The 20,585-nt window shown below is 42.3% G+C and overlaps 2 protein-coding genes and 1 long non-coding RNA gene across 5 annotated transcripts; 1 reads left to right on the top strand and 2 right to left on the bottom strand.

The window, feature by feature from the left end:
* Positions 1 to 102: 102 nt before the first annotated feature.
* On the bottom strand, positions 103 to 8,855 carry LOC146519414 (uncharacterized). Its single transcript, XR_014873858.1, has 2 exons — positions 8,478 to 8,855; positions 103 to 6,138 (listed from the first exon to the last, which is right to left on the bottom strand). It is a non-coding gene; the product is annotated as an uncharacterized LOC146519414 (long non-coding RNA).
* Positions 8,856 to 9,442: 587 nt separating this feature from the next.
* On the top strand, positions 9,443 to 18,582 carry LOC146519413 (serine protease 33-like). 3 transcript variants are annotated; one of them, XR_014873850.1, is made up of 7 exons: positions 9,445 to 9,630; positions 11,878 to 11,898; positions 12,123 to 12,285; positions 12,473 to 12,741; positions 14,418 to 14,563; positions 14,650 to 17,275; positions 17,398 to 18,582. XR_014873850.1 is itself a non-coding variant. In XM_085157882.1 (6 exons), the coding sequence occupies exons 1-6, from the start codon at positions 9,501 to 9,503 to the stop codon at positions 14,911 to 14,913; spliced, it is 990 nt and encodes a 329-aa protein (XP_085014008.1). In that variant the 5' UTR covers positions 9,443 to 9,500; the 3' UTR covers positions 14,914 to 18,582. The 3 variants fall into 3 exon arrangements, 2 of the variants coding, with proteins under 2 accessions (XP_085014008.1, XP_085014006.1); XM_085157882.1 differs by having other exon boundaries at positions 9,443 to 9,630; positions 12,476 to 12,741; positions 14,650 to 18,582; XM_085157880.1 differs by having other exon boundaries at positions 14,650 to 18,582.
* Positions 18,179 to 20,585, bottom strand: eif1 (eukaryotic translation initiation factor 1). The gene is made up of 4 exons (XM_085157895.1): positions 20,393 to 20,585; positions 19,601 to 19,764; positions 19,403 to 19,504; positions 18,179 to 19,318 (listed from the first exon to the last, which is right to left on the bottom strand). Exons 1-4 carry the CDS (start codon positions 20,421 to 20,423, stop codon positions 19,274 to 19,276), a joined length of 342 nt encoding a protein of 113 aa, XP_085014021.1. The 5' UTR covers positions 20,424 to 20,585; the 3' UTR covers positions 18,179 to 19,273.

The following is a 20,585-nucleotide window of genomic DNA, read 5'->3' as shown; positions in this document are numbered from 1 at the left end:
AACTGCTAATTGGGTTTTGTATTCTGTTTTCTTTAAGTTGATTTCTGATATCAGGAAAAAGCTATAGAATTAACTGGTGTTTTTTTTATATATATATATATATATATATATATATATATATTTCTTTCTGCATTCTGATCACAACAAAAGTCGCCTTGAGTCGACTTTTGTTGTGATTTGTTGCTATTTAAATAAAATTGAATTGAATTGAATTAACTGATTTTTTTATTAGTTGGTAATCAGTTGATTTCGGGATTCATTTCTGTTATTGATTGATGACAAGTTAACATTCTGGGGGTTAGCTGTTTTGTTTTTGCATTTGATCTTATAATTGATTTTTGTCAGACTGATAATAATTAACAGTTCTAAAATTAACTACTACTCTGTTTTTGCCATATGATTTTCTTTGATTGATTTTTATCCATCCATTCGTTTACGCTTATCCTTTTCAGGGGCGCTGGAGCCTATCCCAGCTTTCATAGGGCGAGAGGCGGGGTACACCCTGGACAGGTCGCCAGTCTGTCACAGAGCTAACACACAGAGACAGACAACCATTCGCACTCATATTCACTCCCGCATTCACACTTATGGGCAATTTGGATTAATCAATTAACCTATCCCCACAAACTGCATATCTTTGGACTGTGGGAGGAAGCCGGAGTACCCGGAACGAACCTACACAAACACGGGGAGAACACAGAAAGACCCCGGCCTGATGGTGGAATTGAACTCAGGACAGTGCGGCAATGGTGCTAACCACTGTGCTGCCCCAGTTTGTATCTGTTTAATATATAAATAATTGCGTGAGTCAATTGCTAAATTCATTTTCATTTTTTTTCTTTGATTCTGACATAATTCCTGTTGAGTTGATTGTTAAATTGAATCTTAGTTTTTTGTTTCATTAATTTCTAATTGAGTATTGATACAGATTCTTTGATAAATTCATTTTTGACATTGTTGCTTTTATCTTTTATTAGTTTATTACAGTGTGTTTGTTATTATTTACCAACTGGGCTGGACTTTGATTGCTTTAACTCTTTCACGTATAGTGGTTACTACAGTGGACAGCTATTCAAAGGCTGTTTTCTTGTATTTGTGTCAGTGTTGATGGTATACTTGCAGATAAACCACTACATTGGACACTGATGTGTCACTCCATACCCTGCCACCCACTGGTCAGCCAGTGGACATGTGTAAGTGGACATGTAAATATCTCTTTGCAAAGTACATATTAAAAAAAATAAGTTCAACAATCTTTTTTCATGCCTAAAGATGAAGAAAAATTCTTAAGAAAAAAATCCTGATTGAATCTGTCATAATTCATGCATGAAAGGGTTAAACTAGAATCTGTCACAGTCTGGATGAGGCAGACTGTAAGAAATGAAGAAGGTGGACCCAAATGCAGACACACAAAATAACAAAACTTAATATTAACTGAAAACGAGACATTTATTAGAGGCTGGACTAAGAGATGCAAAACTAAATCAATCAGGCAAAACCAAAACTGACCAGAGCCAGAGCAAAGGTTTTACAAGAGAACATGGAGCTTATGAAACAGTCCAAAACAAAAGCTCAGGGAGCAGTTTACCATAGAGTTACCAGTTTCTCTGCATTTATCACAGCAAAAGCAGCAGTGAATCCTTCTACCGCTGGGACGCCAGCTTCTCCGCATCTAGACAACTTTTCTCAAATCAGTCTTTCAATTCATCAACCCTTCCCAAGCTGCTGCTGTCACTTCTGTTCATTTCAGAAATAAGCACAGTAGTTATCACTACCTTATCTGAAGTAATTAACCAGCTAAGCACCCCCTCTCCATCTTCTACTCAAAGACAAGCTCACGCAAGCCTTACGAACCTCCAAGCCTCACCTCAAATCTCAAAATCCAGCATACTTCTCTGTCAGAGCTTCAGGTCAAAGTCGAGCCATGTCGCTACCTGATCCAGGGTTCCCCTCATTCACCTATTAAGATTCCCGTTGTTCTCAATTTGCTTTGACCTCTTCTTCTGCCATTCCTTCCCAATTGTCCGAGCTGATCCACTCCATGAATCCTCAACTACCTTATCGAGAGCTGTTCAGCTTCGCTAGCCTGCCACCAGTTATTTTCCTCTTCTCTGGGTGCCGAGGCCACTCGGCGTTCGCTCTCCCTACGCTTGCCTCTGTCCTGTTCTCCTTCTCACCCCAACCAGTGAATAAAGGTTCAACACATGTCACCAAACATGGCACATACACGTCCAGGGCCATTCGATTTTGCACTCCCATCAGCGAGGTCGGCCCCAGCTGCTCTGCGAACCCCTCCATGGCGTCTCTGGTTAGGTTCCAATATTCATTTGGAACTCCTCTTGGCACTAAAACGCTGTCAAACCTAAAAATGAGGACGTGGGCCCAGCTAGTGAATTGACAATATAAAGCACCTTGAGGTGACTGCTGTTCTGATTTGGTGCTAAAATTTAACTGAATAAAGACTTCTCAACCTCACCAGCCCCCAAATGAGCACAGAAACAGATATATACCAAGTTTCTTCTCACTAAGAAGGACAGTGATGGCATTGTTTGGGATTTCAAAGAAAAGATGGAGCGTCTGTTTTTTCATGTTACATTCTTTGTTCTTATTTTTTAATGCCGATAAACCTGCCGTGTGTTTCAGGTGTGTATAAGCAAGCAGCTAATCCCTTGCAGAGCTTTTAATAACCTGCCAGCCTTTAACAAAAACTCTCATACAATCTCTATTGTCTCCTTTAATCAGAGGAATTGTTTCATCTTCAGGTCCTCTCACGGCACAATGACGTTGCACTCCTGCATACCTGTAAACTCACCTGTGCTCTTACTGGTAGATCCAGTTTGCTGACAGACATTAAAGTATTATTCCAGGAAATCATCTTTCACATAAAGTTATCATTACAGTGTTTCCTGAGAACCAGTTTTCAAAAATTCACCCTCTTCCTTCCCACACACACAGGAGTGCTTCATGTTTTATTAGATTGTTAATTGGTTCTTTTGCACTTATCTCACCTGTGACCTGAATCCTGAAGATAAAGAAGTCACAAAAATTTAAAATCACCTGTTTAGTCAAAGTGTTTCTGCTTGACTGTAATAATAACTAAAGGTCCAGAAAATCACAGGTCTCAGTTCCACCAGCATTCCAGTAATCCACGACATGAGCATAACACAACAAAGGTGCAGTGTGGTGTCTGTCGGCTGAAGGCACCATACCCGTGATTATCCTGAATCAGAAGGATGGTCTTACATCCAGGGACTGAGTTGCAAAAGATGCAGTTTCTCTAATGTGTGATGGTACATAAGGGTTTCTGCAAAAATGAAGAAAAAAACAGAAAATAAAAATAAGATCTCAGTACAAACGAGGAAAAACGTCACAGTGTTTGAAGCCACATTATGAACCACCCAAACTGTTCAGGTAGTGAATAACTCGTAAGAAGTAGCTACGTCAAATCGGCATCAGCGTAGCAAAACAGAGGTATTATAGACATAATAGATGTGACGCACACCAGCATTAATCACTCAGCCGCTGTGCTTCATGGTCAGCCTGGGAGAAACCCAGTCAGTCAGCTAGGCTGCGATCCCCTGACTGGGTGAATTTACCTGAACAGTTTATTTGTTGGTGGCTTCAAACTGTGGCTGTGTTTTTCATCTTTAGTGTGAATGCTGATGAGCAGTCACAGTATTGTTATCCAATTATTTTTTTGCTAAATGAACTTCTGTATATTGTTTACATGACTGAAATAAAATTAACACAAAAAATCTTTATTATCTTTTCCATATGTTTTTTTTTGTACGCTATCTCCTTCAGCGTCGTTAAAGTAAAAATTAATTAATTAATTAAAGCACCATTTAAACACCATCACCTGTCTTTGTCTCTATCCAACTACACTACACTCTTTTTCTCCAATCGATCTTTCTTTCTGAGTTAACTTCAATAATTACTTCCTCCAAACCATCAACGTGTCTTTTAGACCCCATTCCTACAAAACTGCTCAAAGAAGTCCTGCCATTGATTAATTCTTCGATCTTAAATATGATCAACCTATCTCTAATAATCGGCTATGTACCACAGGCCTTCAAGCTGGCTGTAGTTAAACCTTTACTCAAAAAGCCATCTCTAGACCCAGCAGTCTTAGCTAATTATAGGCCAATCTCCAACCTTCCTTTATATCAAAAATCCTTGAAAGAGTAGTTGTCAAACAGCTAACAGATCATCTGCAGAGGAATGGTTTATTTGAAGAGTTTCAGTCAGGTTTCAGAGTTCATCACAGCACAGAAACAGCTTTAGTGAAGGTTACAAATGATCTTCTTATGGCCTCTGACAGTGGACTCATCTCTGTGCTTGTCCTTCTTGACCTTAGTGCAGCGTTCGATACTGTTGACCATAATATCCTATTAGAGCGATTAGAACATGCTGTAGGTATTACAGGTATTGCACTGCAGTGGTTTGTATCATATCTATCTAATAGACTCCAATTTGTGCATGTAAATGGAGAGTCCTCTTCACACACTGAGGTTAATTATGGAGTTCCACAGGGTTCGGTGCTAGGACCAATTCTGTTTACATTATACATGCTTCCCCTAGGCAGCATCATTAGAAGACATAGCATACATTTTCACTGCTATGCAGATGACACCCAGCTCTATCTGTCCATGAAGCCAGATAACACACACCAATTAGTTAAACTGCAGGAATGTCTTAAAGACATAAAGACTTGGATGGCCACTAACTTTCTGCTTCTTAACTCAGATAAAACTGAGGTCATTGTACTCGGCGCTGAAAAGCTTAGAAATATGGTATCTAACCAGATTCTTACTCTGGATGGCATTACCTTGGCCTCCAGTAACACTGTGAGGAACCTTGGAGTCATTTTTGACCAGGATATGTCCTTCAACGCACATATTAAACAAATATGTAAGACTGCGTTCTTCCATTTGCGCAACATCTCTAAAATTAGAAATATCCTGTCTCAGAGTGACGCTGAAAAACTAGTTCATGCATTTATTACTTCCAGGCTGGACGACTGTAATTCATTATTATCAGGATGTCCAAAAAACTCACTGAAAAGCCTTCAGTTAATCCAAAATGCTGCAGCAAGAGTACTGACAGGGACTAGAAAGAGAGCAGATTTCTCCTGTTTTGGCTTCCTGTTAAATCCAGAATTCAAAATCCTGCTCCTCACATACAAGGTCTTAAATAATCAGGCCCCATCTTATCTTAATGACCTTGTAGTACCATATCACCCTATTAGAGCACTTCGCTCCCGCTCTGCAGGCCTACTTGTTGTTCCTAGAGTATTTAAAAGTAGAATGGGAGGGAGAGCCTTCAGTTTTCAGGCCCCTCTTCTGTGGAACCAGCTTCCAGTTTGGATTCGGGAGACAGACACTATCTCTACTTTTAAGATTAGGCTTAAAACCTTCCTTTTTGCTAAAGCATATAGTTAGGGCTGGACCAGGTGACCCTGAATGCTCCCTTAGTTATGCTGCAATAGATGTAGGCTGCTGGGGGATTCCCATGATGCATTGAGTTTTTCCTTTCCAGTCACCTTTCTCACTCACTATGTATTAACAGACCTCTCTGTATTGAATCATATCTGTTATTAACCTCTGTCTCTCTTCCACAGCATGTCTTTATCCTGTCTTCCTTCTCTCACCCCAACCAATCACAGCAGATGGCCCCGCCCCTCCCTGAGCCTGGTTCTGCCGGAGGTTTCTTCCTGTTAAAAGGGAGTTTTTCCTTCCCACTGTCGCCAAAGTACTTGCTCATAGGGGGTCATATGATTGTTGGGTTTTTCTCTGTATCTATGAAGCGCCTTGAGGCGACTTTTGTTGTGATTTGGCGCTATCTAAATAAAATTGAATTGAATTGAATTTAACTTCTCCGGTATGAACGACCTTCCGATGTCGTTGCTGTATGTCCTGGTGGTGTGGATCTGTGAATAGGATGTCTCCTTCACTCTTGGCAGCTCGATGTCATCCGTGTAGAGGAGGTGGCTGATGATTGCTCGATTCTATAGTCGGTATCTGCAGCCAGTCTCGTCAACGATCTCACTGAGGGGGTTTCATGCCGATGCAGAACAGCAGTGAGGACAGAGCATCTCCTTCAATCAGCTGTCCAAGCCTGTGAGTCTTTGTTTGGCCTCTGGAATTAAAAATAAATAAAAAATCCAGTTATCCAAAGTTTTGGCAGCAAAAAAAATATTACAAAAACAAATTTCCTCATGAGAAAATTCGATTGAACCTTGAGCATCTCTGCATAAGTGAGATAACTGCACTTCACTTCCACAGGCTTACTGAGCATGTGCAGAGGAAATGTAATATTGCCTCTGTATTACAGTCTCTAGTATTTAGACCACCAGTGTGCCCCCCCCACCCCTCATATACAAAAAAAAAGGGGGGGGGGGAGTGAGAACTAGGAGACTGTAATTCCACGTTATGTCACTGACAGTGGATGCAGTTCATTTGTTAATTCTAGGAAACCTAATGAAGTCTGACCACTTAATTCCTGAGCAGGGTGATTGTTGACACTCCCTACTGTGTAAGTCCTGCTGTCAGTGCAGATAAACGAATCACACAACAGATCTGTTGTGTTTCTGTCCTTTATAATCTCTAAGTGAATTATACAGCTCAAACAGAAACTGCTTCTTTAAACAAAACTTCAGTGCTGACATTTGAACTTTACATTCTTAGTCATTAGTCATAATTTCACAATAAAGAGTCGGGTCATTGTTCTTCTGACGCTATTGTGTTGCTGAGCTTTTAAGTCAAGTTTAAAGAAAATGCTGACGGCTGTCTCCACTCTGGGATTGGTTATTATCAGAGTTACAGCCGAATAATAAGAGACAGGTTCACTATTTTTTGACTCGCACATGCTCAAATTTTTAAGAGCAGAATAAATATAAATATTTATAAATAATAAATATAAATATATTAGGGGTGCAACGATACACAAAATTCACGGTTCGGTTCGGTTCGATACTTTGGTGTCACGGTTCGATATTTTTTCGATACAAAAAAAATGTTCATGCCTTTTTAATTTGTCATTTATTAAATTTTCACGGCACATTCTGCACCACATCTCTGTGCGTTCATCATTTGTTTGAAGCCAGCTCACCTCCTGCAACCACTTTTCCGAGAATACGCGCTTCTTTTGTGGTTCGGACTCCTTCTGACATTTCTTTGGAGGTGGAGGAACATCACAGTAATTGCTTAAAGGAGCTTCTTCGACATCTTTAAGAGTTCTAAACAAATGTCTGTCCTCCTCCTGAAAATCTTATGTACGCAAACACGCGTTGCAACTTCTTATCTTGTGCGCATTTTTTATTTTGACAGCAAATGCGCACCTGCAGACCACTTATGTGCAGCCCTGGTTATTTAGCTCGTCATATTGCAGCCACAGAAATTCTTTTGTCCATGAAACCATAAAGCTGCACTTTCTTTTTGCCTCATAGTCTGATTTGTCATAACTTTTTTGTGGTAAGCTTTTCTTTGGCTGTCACTTCTTCACCCTGACCTGTCTTATTTGGCTCAGCAGAACTAAAATATATATCCTGCTGCTTTTACACACGCACTCACATAACGCTCAGCGATTCTCTGCGCGATCAACCTCTCACATGTTTAAGCTGCGGGAGATTTCACTTGTCATGTTTGCATAGTAAGCTAACGATTGATAAGACGATGTCAGAGGAATTGGTGCAAATTATCATCACTCACCAATCAGTGCTGTCGCTCTCTATACACAGTTCGCGCGATTGCAAAGTGAAAGCAAAAAACAAGCAAATTCAAACGCGATTTCAGTATGTCACATATTGACAGTGGCCGATGCCAATGACATAATTACCCAGCTACATTTCCGAAAGAATGCAAAAGCATTGACATATATTTTTCCTTCCTACCATAGGTCGACGGGCAGGGCAGAGATAGATTTTGGTAGTCCGACTGGAAAAATCGCTAGCCCCGGGACGTCGGGCTAGCGATTTTGCGAGCCCTGTATCTGATTGAGGAATCCCTCATCTTTGGAAAAGAGAGTTTATTACAGAGAAATGTCTCTTTCCAAAATAAAAGCTCTACTATACGCTTCTTCTGGGCTATATTCTCAGCAGCATATTAAACATATCAGGTCCCCATAAGGAGAATCATGTGCTAACGGCTGTCTAAATGACTCGGCTAAAGTTTGTAGCATGCCTGCTTGTTGTTTTTGTCTGCTTCCACTTGTCTTTGCACGAGGATGATGTCGGAGTAAATGTGCAGTCATATTCGTTGTGTTCCCACTAGTGCTGTCAGCGTTAATCTGAAATGATGTTAACGCCACAACACGGCAAATCTCCGTTAACGAGCTACCGAGGATTGCCCCGTGGGTGGGACTGGACGAGCAACACGTTAACGAGCTAACTGCGCTAACGCACTAGTTCCCACCCATGTAATTGAGCATTGCGTGGTACATCCAACATACTGTTTTACTTTTGTCCATGACACGCTTACCTTCAGGGTCATACGTCACATGAAAACCAAAATAGTTCCAAACGCCAGATCTGAATGAGGGTGGGGGAGGTTCAATTTGCCATGTTGCAACGAGAGCTTAGCTTCTGTCTGGCTAGCTTGCCCTGCGCTCAGTGAATCTGTGTTCGACTACTCCACCTAGGCTGCACTGTCGAGTGCAGATCCACTGAGCGCTCAACACAGACAGCACCGTCAGAAGGAAAGTTGATAAAATAAATTAAAAATGTTGTATTGTTCAATACATATGCGTACTGAACCGAAACCTGTATGAACGGTTCAATATCAATACGAGTATCATTGCACCCCTAAAATATATTTATTATTTAGGTTAGAAAAAAGCAGAATGAAATATCAAGAAGAAATGCTAAATTGTGAAGTTCAGTTTGTTCAGCATCAGGTTTTCAAGTCCAGTAATTCTGCTGGACAATAAAATTATGTCTCACGCAGAACCTGCGATCTGAGATGTAAGACTGCACGGTGGCCTCAGGGAGATTTTGAGGGCACTCTGTAGGATGACTATAAAAATCAAGAAGAGGACGCGGCTAAAGACAGAGATAAAGATGAAATGGTGGAAGTTAAAGAAGGCAGAATGTAGCTCAGAGTTCAGGTTCTGGTTGGAAGGAAAAAGTTACCAGATAGCTGGGAAAGCGCTGAGGGAAACATCCAAGAAGGTGTTTGGTGTACTGAAGAAGACTTGGTGTTAGGATGAGGAAGTACAGGAAAGCATTCAAAGGAAGAGGTTAGCAAAGAAAAAGGGGGATAGTCAGGGAGCTGAAGGAAGTGGACCGGACTGCTGGCAAAGATAAAGGAAAAGGCTCATCGTGAACTGTATGTGAGGCTGGACACCAAGGAAGGAGAAAAGGACGTGTACTGATTGACTGGGAGAGAAATTGAGCTGGAACGGATAAATAAAAAAGTTCAACATTGCTGAAATTCCTGGATCAGGTGAGCTGCAGTGAGGCGTTGGGTGTGTCGTCAGACAGGTGTCAGAGAGAGGTGTGTTTAATGCAGACAGAGAGGAGGATGAGAGAGGAAGGCTATTTAAGCCTCAGCAGGTCTGGAGGTTTGGATCTTACAGCGATGGCTTTCTACAAAGTGATGTGTTTGGCTGCCGGGCTGATGCTCCTGACCCAAGGTAAGAGCTCTCTGCACACACCTGCATCAGGTACGACTCAGAGGGCGAAAACACTCAGGAGCACATCGCTTCACTTTAAAGTGACACTGCAGGAAAAGGAGGACTGGTGGTTTATTTTAGCTTCATCTTTATCTTGGTGATGAAAACTTAAACACAGATTAATCTGTTTGGTTTGGAAGCAGCTGAGAGGCTGAACAGCTCTCCATCAATCAGCGTCTGTATCACAGTTATTAGAGCTGCTTTATTTTATTTTAGCTTTGATTCCGAGTTTAAATTTTATTTTATTTTAATGTATTTTTATTATTTTATTGTATTTTAATTATTATTTAATTTTTTATTGTATTTAATTTATTTTAGCTTTGATTCAGTGTTTAAATTTTATTTCAATTCATACTAAGAACTTACGACTTATATTACAGAGTTTTATAATGTTAACATATTAAGTCTTAATACTCAAGAAGAGATATTACAGTTCAAATATGTGGCTCACGTCCTTCGTAGATGACATTCAGCTGTTGTTTTTGTTGCAATAAGAAAATTCAGTTCAATTCAGTTTTATTTATATATCGTCAAATCACCAACATTTCAGGGGGTGATATGGGGCCGGATTATTTAAGACCGTGTATGTGAGGAGCAGGATGTTGAATTCAATTCTGGATTTAACTGGGAGTGTCACGGCGAGCGGAGCTGACTGTGCGAGAACGAGGGCCCACACAGAAGCAGACGGAGCGGAGACTTAAACCAAAGCCAAGCCATTTTATTTTGGCTGATAAATATGAATACAATACAAACTGGGTGACAAACTAAACTGCAACCTACACTGGGAAAACTAAACACGATAACTATGATAACTATGTTTACTGTGACTACTATGAGTGCTGTGACTAGACATGGTGACACAGACAGAAACGTACACACAGACTAAATACACACGAGGGGCGATCAGGGGAAGTGGAACTAAATACAATGAACAAAGAACACCAGACTCTTTCAAAATAAAACAGGAAACATGACGGAGGCAGACATAATACTGACTTGACAACATGAACAAGGCAGACTGGAACATAAGGGGTGACGACACAACAGGGTCTAGATCGACAAGGACTAAAGACTGAGCAACTAAGGACATTTAAGATAACTGGATGACTTAACATAAAAGAATGTCAAAATACAAGGTTACTGAAATCCGAACTAATGGTAGAAACAACAAGAACTTAGCACGTCTTCTACAGTACATGCCAATGATGCAAAATGAACAGAAAATGCTGGGTCCCATGACAGGGAGCCAACGAAGAGAAGCCGATACAGGAGAAATCTGCTCTCTTTTTCTAGTCCCTGTCAGGACTCTGGCTGCAGCATTTTGGATTAACTGAAGACTTCCTGATAATAATGAATCACAGTCGTCCAGGAAGTAATAAATGCATGAACCAGTTTTTCAGCGTCACTCTGAGACAGGATATTTCTAATGCTTATATTGGATATAATGTAAGAAGTCACTTTATTAGATATAATTATGTAGTTAGAACTTAATTACAGAGTATTAGGGCCACATTAGGAAAAAACATTACTGATCATTTTAAGAATAAAGTCAAATTTTTAAGATTAAATTAGAAAATCTATTTTGAAACAAAAGTTGAAATGTGGAGATTACGCTTGTTTCAAGATAAGATAACCTTTATTAGTCCCACACGTGGGAAATTTGTTTTGAGACGATCTGCCACGGTTACCCTCTAAGTTAGTGAAATTGTACTTCAGAGTCAGTTTTAGTACCAAGGAAATTATTTTTCTTAAAGCTCATGAAGTCAGATGTGGCCATATTTAGATGGGAGGGTGGAGATCTTAGTTATGAGCTCACTCTTAGTTACCCTCGTTGTTATCTGTTAAGTGATGACGTATCAACCCAACGTTTGGGTCCAATCGCCCACTGCGTTAATTAAGGTTGTTGTCTTTTTAATGTGCTGTAATGCTCTGTATCATGTTTTATTTAATATAAACAAGCCCCTAAAAATAATTATTGGTCATTGTAATCATGTAGTGATCATGTGCAGCACGTCCATAAGCTTTAAACTTATGATGTAACTGCAGTTCATGTGTTCGTGGACTCCCAGACACCAAAGACTTGAAACCGCAGCAGCGCTGTTATTGATCAGATGATGTCTTTAAAAATGCTGCAAAAGTCCAGACGTCCAGTTTGAAGACTCAAAATAGCCGAGGTGACACTAACCAAAATGTTTTCCTGTTTTTCAGAGTCGGAGTCACAGCTGGCTGGTAAGATGAAGTTTCCTTTTAACTTGTAATGTTTAATACATCATGAGGATGAATATTAGTTTCTGACTGGACTCTAGACTTGAGACGCAGTGAACTCCTGAAATCAGATTACTTTTTACTGCTGTTAGTCCAGGATCACTGTGTCCTCACTCAGCAGTTTGTAATGCTGAGAGTTTACAGCTCTTACAGTAATGCTCACTCTGTGTTTTAATGTCGGTCTTCAGTTTGTGGTCAGGCGCCTCTGAACACCAAGATTGTAGGAGGACAGGTGGCTCCTGTTGGCAGCTGGCCCTGGCAGGTCAGTCTGCAAAGATCTGGGTCCCACTTCTGTGGAGGATCCCTCATTAACAGTCAGTGGGTGCTGACTGCTGCTCACTGCTTTCCAACGTGAGTAATGAGGCTGAAGCTGCACACTAAACAAGATTTATTACCATAAAGAGATTATGAAAGGTCGTAATCAGGGGGCTGAGGGTGTAACAGGATAAATATTTAACAGAGTAGGAAGTCAATAATATCATTTCTTTTTAGCCATCGTAATAACTGCATGCTGTTTTGTGCTCTTTGATGATCTCAGCAGTACTCCAACCGGTCTGACTGTGAATCTGGGCCTTCAGAGTCTACAGGGATCTAATCCCAATGCAGTGTCTCGAACTGTAACACAGATCATCAAACATCCAAACTACAACTCTGTTACCGATGACAACGACATCTGCCTCCTGCAGCTCTCCTCACCGGTGAATTTCAGCAGCTACATTTCTCCCGTCTGCCTGGCAGCTTCAAACAGCACCTTCTACAGCGGTGTTAACAGCTGGGTCACCGGTTGGGGCAGAATTGGAGAAGGAGGTGGGTCATAAAGACACCTGATTGGTTTTACAGTAAAAAATCTCCACACTGAAGGAAATAAGTGTGCTTTCTCAGATGGCTCAGAAATACTTCAAGCAATAAAGGACTCTTGCTGCAGCATTTTGGATTAATTGAAGGCTTTTCAGAGAGTTTTTAGTACTTCCTGATAGTAATGAATTACATTTCTAAGCTTTTCAGGGCCGAGTACAATAACCTCAGTTTGATCTGAGTTAAGAAGCAGAAAGTTAGCGGCCATCCAGGTCTTTATGTCTTTAAGACATTCCTGCAGTTTAACTCATTGGTGTGTGTTATCTGGCTTCATGGACAGATAGAGCTGGGTGTCATCTGCATAGCAGTGTAAATGTATGCTATGTCTTCTAATGATGCTGCCTAAGGGAAGCATGTATAATGTAAACAGAATTGGTCCTAGCACTGAACCCTGTGGAACTCCATAATTAACCTCAGTGTGTGAAGAGGACTCTCCATTTACATGCACAAACTGGAGTCTATTAGATAGATATGATACAAACCACTGCAGCACAGTACCTGTAATACCTACAGCATGTTCTAATCGCTCTAATAGGATATTATGGTCAACAGTATCGAACGCTGCACTGAGGTCTAGCAGGACAAGCACAGAGATGAGTCCACTGTCAGAGGCCATAAGAAGATCATTTGTAATCTTCACTAAAGCTGTTTCTGTGCTGTGATGAGCTCTGAAACTGTCGTGTTTTGGCAGAGCTGCAGGCAGGATTGGACCCAAATACAGGACTCAGAGACTGACTGATTGACCTAAAGCACAGCCTTACTGCTGGAAAAACAATTCAAAAACAAACAAAATACCCTGAACATGGAAACTAAGGATTAACGCTAGAAAACTATAAACATAAACTACAAGGAAACAGAGACCCCACACAGAGGGTACGATGCGACACGGAGCAGAGAAAACACAGGGCTTAAGTACACAGTCGAGTAATCCCGGAATCGGAGACAGGAGGGAAGCACAGCTGGGAGAAATTAGACCTAACGAGACAAGGGAAGCAAAATTAGAAACACTGACATGAGACACAGACTTTCAAAGTAAAACAGGAAGCACACAATAGGCACAGACATGACACCTACACTAAACACGAGGGAACAAGAACAAAACCTGAGAACTAAACTCATAACCAGAATTAAACTGAAACATAGAATAATAACCATCAAAACAGCACAACTAGAGAATCAGAACATAAATCATATAGAATAATACCAAAATACAAGAAACTGAAAATGCTGCGTCAAAATGACCCAGAACCATGATAGAGACCTTCAAATGAGCCGTTCCTCTGCAGTTGATCTGTTAGCTGTTTGAGAGCTACTCTTTCAAGAGTGTTTGAGATAAAACAAGCCACTGCAGTCAACAGGCCTGCAAAAGGAGTGCATCCAACCTCACCACTCACCTCATTTTTTGGCCAATTTTACGTTAGAATTCTTCCAATTTTTGTCTCGCCATGTGAATACTGGTGTTGTTTCTCTTTTCACATCCAAAGCGTCATTCCCCAGTGTTAAATTATGACTAGATAAGAAAAATATTTTGATACAGAAGGAATTACAGCCACACAATAATCCTGGTATCAAATGAGGGAGACCTTTCATCTACTTTACTTTTTCTGCTTTATACTTTTTTGCCTTAGTGCCCCTTCCTTCTCCAAAAAACCTGATGGAGGTGCAGGTTCCTGTTGTGGGAAACAAGCAGTGTAACTGTAACTATGGAGTGGGAAGAATCACTGACAACATGATCTGTGCCGGGTTACGTAAAGGAGGAAAGGACTCCTGTCAGGTGATTGTTGTTACCTGTGTTTGGCACATTTTCACCTTCTACAGTTTCTTCTCCTCAGCTAACAGTAAATGTTTCTGCTCTCAAAGGGAGATTCAGGAGGTCCAATGGTGATCAAGCAGAGCGGTCGCTGGATTCAGGCGGGAGTCGTCAGTTTTGGGAGAGGCTGTGCCAGGCCGAAATTTCCAGGAGTCTACGCCAGAGTATCCCAGTACCAGACCTGGATCAACAGCCAGATCTCCTCCGACCAGCCGGGCTTCATGACATTCACGTCCACTGGGACCAACAGTGACCTCTGTGTCACCTGCAGAGGACTGCCACCAGTGGCTGTCCTACCCTGCTTGGTGCCCTAGGCTAAAACTCCCCCCCACACACACACACACACACACACACACACACACACACAATTATCGTAATATCGATAATTGTTGATTATCATTTATGCTTAGAAATATCTACTTATATATGCTTAGAGTTTCATAATTAGTTTTAGATTGGTAGAGGTTTGAACCTTAATAGTCTGCAAACTGTGTGCATCCCAGAGCACTCTGGGAGCTTGGGAGAGGTCGTACCTTGTCTTATTGTTTTATGGATAAACGTGTCTATATCTGTTTTAGTCTAAGTGCCTTTTGTTTAGATGACCTGCTGGACTTCCAGACCAGCAGGTTTAGGGAAGTCATTTATGGGGTCACACACACACACACACACACACACACACACACACACACAGGCAAGGTACTCTTTGTTTGTATGTAAACGTCATATGTTAATGAACCTATGCATATTCATGTAACCTCAATAAAAGAGCAGTGTTACGGTGGAGCGGACGAGAGCGACTGGGGTCAAGCGAAGGAACGGCGTTTGTCCGGTTCTCTCCCGTGCACGAGAAACATGAAGAACTTTGCCTACTCGTGTCTTCTTTTGCTGTGTAATTACATTGTCTTCAACGTTCCAGCGAATAGGTTTAAGCTACAAACCCCTAACCCTGACCTCAGTGTCACCAGCAAAGGACTGCCACCAGTGCCAACCACCACCCCTACAACCACCACCCCTACAACCAACACCACCCCTCCAACCACAACCCCTAAAAGAACCACCACCACTCCAACCATGACCTGACACGACCTGAACTGTCTTTGTCAGCAGCACACACACCAAGCGCTCGCCGTGTTGCTCACCTGGTTACGACGATGTTCTCATTAGCACATGGATGCAAGCTCTTTCTCTGATTCTTCTTCTCATTATCGTGATTTCAGTAACCACTTCATAACATTATTATTTCCTTATCCTGGTGTAAATGTCATGGAGGTTTATAGAGAAAGGCTCCAGCCAGATGGGGGATTCAAACCCAGGCAGCAGTGCTAACGTATTACATCATTACAGCTGAACATTATTTATTATTTATAGTAAATAAATAAAACTCAGAAGCATACAGTCTCAAAAGGTGACCAAAGGAGAGAAGAGAAAGAAGATTCAAATTACACTTATCACAACATCATCACGACACCTAACATAAAGAAATAAAGAGCAGGTCTGATTTTGTGCTTGTTATAACACTTTATTTGATTATTGTGAAAATGTTACTAAAAATGTGAAAATGTTACAAAAATGTGAAAATGTTACTAAATGTTGGGGGAAATTAAAAAGCTGAAAGACTGCTCGTCCTGTGGACCTCAGGGAAATGACACACACTGTGTGCAGTGTGAAAACAGATCTTTTAGCACCCCCTGCTGGCAGATTCATGCATGTGCAGAGTGAGACCTGCAAACATAAACGTGTTTCCTGTGGATAAACTAAGAGCAGTGACTGACCAACAAACAGCTGCTGACAGCTGCAGCCTCGGTGTGTCACGACTGTAAGAGAAGCCTAGCTTTGGATCTCGGTGTCGCCGTGCCGGCTTCTTTTGTGAACCGCAGAGATGCAGCTTAAACTCTGACTACATGGTTGGATGCATCGGTGATGAGCAGCTGGAGGAGTACGGAGCACTAGTGGATGATTCTCTGGAGCGGTGTGGAGCAGCCACAGACCTTTCGTTAATTTTACACCATCAGAGGAATTGTGACACCTGCCTGTTTTACACACCTGAAAGACTTCAGCCTGTAGTTGTAGATTGAGAGTCGAGACAAGTGTCAGGAGTGATCTGTGACAGAAGGCGAGCAGCAAGAGGGAAAGGGAGGTTTAAAGAGGTGGAGGCCGAGATGAAGATGCTCAGATGCTCACTGGGAGGGAGCATGATGGAGTCAGAGAGGCTGAGATGGTCTGAGCATGTGCAGAGGAGGGAGGGGGGATGATGAAGATGGAACTGCCAGGCAGGAGGAGAAGAGGAAGACCTGAGAGTGTAGTGAAGGAGGACATGCAGAGGGTCGGTGTGACAGAGGAGGATGCTGGGATAGGAGGAGGTGGAGGCAGATGATCTGCTGTGGTGACCTCTAAAGGGAGCAGATGGAAGGAGAAGAAGAAGAGTGAGGAGGAATCATCTCTACTGCTACAGCTGACAGAGAGATGACTGACCTCAGAAGGAAGAGGATGACCTGCGACAGGGCGTGGATGTGTTGGAGGAGCTGGTCGTCCACGTGACACAGCAAGACGTTTATTTTACTCTGTTTCTTTAATATTTAACGCTGTCATTTACTTATTAAAATTGAATTGGGATGAAGGGTTTTACGCTCACAGCCGTCACAGATCATTAATCTGGAGATGAAGCAGCTTAAACAGGTGAGCGGCACAGAGACAGATAACTCCTCCCCCGCTGCTGTCGTTCAAAGCTAATGCTAATGTGTGCTAATTTGGGATAGATGACAAAAACTAAAACAGCCATGCATTTTTTATTATTTCAGAAAACGTGTGGCAGCAGCTCGATGGAGAAGTTGGCAGCAACCCAACAATACAACAGCGGATTCCATCACTGAGGTCCAGCGCTACTTATCGGAGAGAAACATTCCAAGATCAGAAGATCTTTAACGTACTGAGGGAATAGGAAGACATCGCATCCGAACCTTTCCCACCTGGCTTTACAGTTTTTGTACCCCAGCTTCATCTGTGCCCTGTGAGCGTGTTTTCCAAAGCTGGGGAAATGGTGTCAAAAAATGCAATAGGCTGAATGCAAAATCATTGGATAAACTTTTTTTTCTGAATAGAAATTTATAATAAATTAATTCTAATTTTCACTTAATGTCATTTGCAACATATTTTAAAGATGTCTACAATATTTGAAATGTAAAAGATATAAAATGATTCCATGGAAAGTACCTTACAGTGTGTACAAGTATGACTAGGTCATTGAATCAGTGTCTGTGAGCCTGCAATGATATTTAAGGTCCACCAGGTGGCAGTATGGAGTAAAACAGAAACACTGCGTCGACTCAGTATCGATAAGTTTGGGGACTGTGCTGAAACGCTTCACGAGGCCTCATCTACACATCACTAGCAAATATGCTGGTTGTTATTAAATACTTTGACACGAGTCTACTTTAAACAGCTGTGCAGTTACAGAAATAAAGCACCGAAGCAGCATATCTTTAGTATTTTACACATTAAACATGTGCACAGATTTGTGTTCTCCACCTCGGAGCTCAAATCTGCTGCAAACTGTAGTAAAAGCACCCACACATGACAGGCTTATCAACTGCAGAAATTTTATTGAACCAAATGTGGAACTTGCAAAACACTCCATCACAGTAGCACAGTGCGACCTGGCCATGGCTTTGTGTTCGTTTTAAACCATTGTTATTTCAGCATCACTACATCTGAACTTGTTTATAAATTATTGCATTGCAGGAAATTAATAGATTCAAGTGTCCATAAACCACAGGCTCAGTACCAAATTTGCTGTGGGGCTGAACCAGAAAGCTGGTTGAGGACCAGAGCAGGAAACCCTCACTAATGAACCCCAAAAGAAATGAAACCAGCTTTGACTAAATTTCCCACCCTGGTGTAACTTTGCCATCTGATCACAGTGAACAGACTCCACCTTCCTTACAGGCCTCGCGTCGGTCAAAGTGTGATACTTGGATTGGCAAAGAGAAGAAAACGCACCCAACAAGAAGCCCAAATCTGCTGGATGGTGGTGAAGATGGTCACTTAAATGCTCTCCACTCAGATGGATGTAAACAATGGCAACTTATGAGGCAGGACGAGAGGAGGTAAAGATCTGGAGCTGGCCAACTACAGAAACCCCTTTCTGCTTTTAACAGACATCCTCAGCACCTCCTCCGACCTGCAAAAACTGGGACCCTCCTGCACACCCAACCCCCACCCCGTTCCCCATGACACCACTCGACTCCAAAATATGGAGACTCATCGTTTTATTGAAACACCTTAAGAGTACAAAACAAAAACGTTACATGAGACTGTGCCTCCGTACTGTGGCACGAGACCTAAAAGAAAAAATTTAAAAGGAAATAAACAAAAGGGACGAGGAGGTGGAAGTGTGTGGGAGGGTCATCACCACTCATCCCTGATGTTGTGTGGAGCTGCAGTGGTGTGTCTTTGTGAGAGCGAGCCTGCCCCCTGGTGTTGTAGGGGGGCGGTGGTGTTACAGAGTCCCATGTTTGTTTCAGAGGTAATTCACGTGTTAGCTAACAGGAGCTGGTGGGATTGCAAAGAGGGGAGGGGGGAGGAAGAGCAACAGCAGCACATAGGAGGGGTAGAGATGTAGCGGGGTGGGGAGTTTAATGGCCTTTGAGGAGAGGGGGGGTGGGTCGAGAGCAGCTCCTAGAAGCCGTGGACTTTGAGCTGCTCCTCCTTGGCCAAGTCGATCTACAGAAGACAAACAAAGGGATCCAATTACACTCGGAAACTTTGAAAACAAACATCAGGGGCAACATCTGGACGAACACCTACCTCAATGAGGAACTGGCAGATATTCTTGCGCTGGTCTCCCTGAAGCTGGATCACTTCACCATACTCTGGGTGCTCAATCACTGTCCCATTGCAGGCAAATTTCTGTGGAGACAAAAACGTGTCAATCAGCAAAAACGCTGCAGCAGCAACAACCAGAACCACCTCCAAACGCAGAACAAAGCAGCGCTGTGGCTGTACCTTCTTGAAGGCCTTGACTAGCTTCTTCTTGTCATAGTCGGCAGAGATGCCCTGGACAGTGGTGAGGGTCTTCCTCCCGTTCCGCTGTTGGATTCTTATGTGGATGTAGTCCTCTGTCCCGGCTGGGAGGCGGTCATCACCCTTAGTTGCATCAGCAAAGGGGTCTGGAAAGAGCAGAACACAATGGAATTATGAACACAAGGCTGGCAGCTCACCCAGCTTGTCTGACAATAATGTCTCACTGATTTACATACAGATTGGCTGTCCTGCTGCCAAATCCTGCCCGTGTTTACCACTGGGGGGTCATATTTCAAATGAAGAGCTGCACAGATGCAGCAGGTCAGCAAGCTTTTAACCATTGCCAAATAACAGCAGAGTCATGGCAGGGCGACTTTAGCGGCACCACCGAGCCCGCGGTATATCACACCCGAGACATTTATCCGATATTTGAACGCCACCAGTAAATAAACTCAAGAAAAAAAGGCGGCAAAGGTTTCTAAGAAAACAAATATGTAGCTCGAAGCGGCTTTTGGGCCTAATGGCGGCCGTTTTGACGTTAGCAAGGCCGCTAAACAGCGTTTTTCCACAAAGTTAACACATCCGGGCAGACATTTCCCATTTATTTTCTCCAGTTTCACGCTTTATTTTGATCGAATTAGTTACGTAAAAAGCAGGTAAATGAAACTACGCCACAGGAAATAAGCCTCGGCCCCAAGCTGAACGTTAGCCCCGTTAGCGCTCGCCCTTCCCCCACCCTCTGCGACTGCTCTCTTCGATCAAAAAAACACTCACCAAAAGTTTGGAGGTTCTGGATAGCGGACATACGATAAGATTTGCTTTCCTTTCGGATAATAACTTGGTCAGCTAGCGGTCCGTCGGCTGCTTTAGACTCTTTTGTTCGTGTCTTCTGGGGTTCTTGGGGACGACACACGGCTCGGCCTCGGCAGCTTTCACAAAATGGAGATCGCGTAAGGTTGGCAGTGCT

This window comes from Neolamprologus multifasciatus, chromosome 4 (assembly GCF_963576455.1).
Source record: "Neolamprologus multifasciatus chromosome 4, fNeoMul1.2, whole genome shotgun sequence".
Classification (NCBI taxonomy): Eukaryota; Metazoa; Chordata; class Actinopteri; order Cichliformes; family Cichlidae; genus Neolamprologus; species Neolamprologus multifasciatus.
The sequence above is the reverse complement of the archived record's forward strand: the minus strand, read 5'-3'. Positions and strand labels throughout refer to the sequence as shown.

Excerpts from the sequence above, each read along its gene's own strand:
- LOC146519413 (XM_085157880.1), top strand. The coding sequence starts at position 9,501 with ATGCAGACAGAGAGGAGGATGAGAGAGGAAGGCTATTTAAGCCTCAGC. Across the intron at positions 9,631-11,877 it reads GCTGATGCTCCTGACCCAAG|AGTCGGAGTCACAGCTGGCT; the intron begins GTAAGAGCTCTC and ends CCTGTTTTTCAG. Across the intron at positions 12,742-14,417 it reads GGGCAGAATTGGAGAAGGAG|TGCCCCTTCCTTCTCCAAAA; the intron begins GTGGGTCATAAA and ends TTTTTGCCTTAG.
- eif1 (XM_085157895.1), bottom strand. The coding sequence starts at position 20,423 with ATGTCCGCTATCCAGAACCTCCAAACTTTTG. Across the intron at positions 19,765-20,392 it reads CCAGAACCTCCAAACTTTTG|ACCCCTTTGCTGATGCAACT; the intron begins GTGAGTGTTTTT and ends TGCTCTTTCCAG. Across the intron at positions 19,505-19,600 it reads TAGTCAAGGCCTTCAAGAAG|AAATTTGCCTGCAATGGGAC; the intron begins GTACAGCCACAG and ends TTGTCTCCACAG.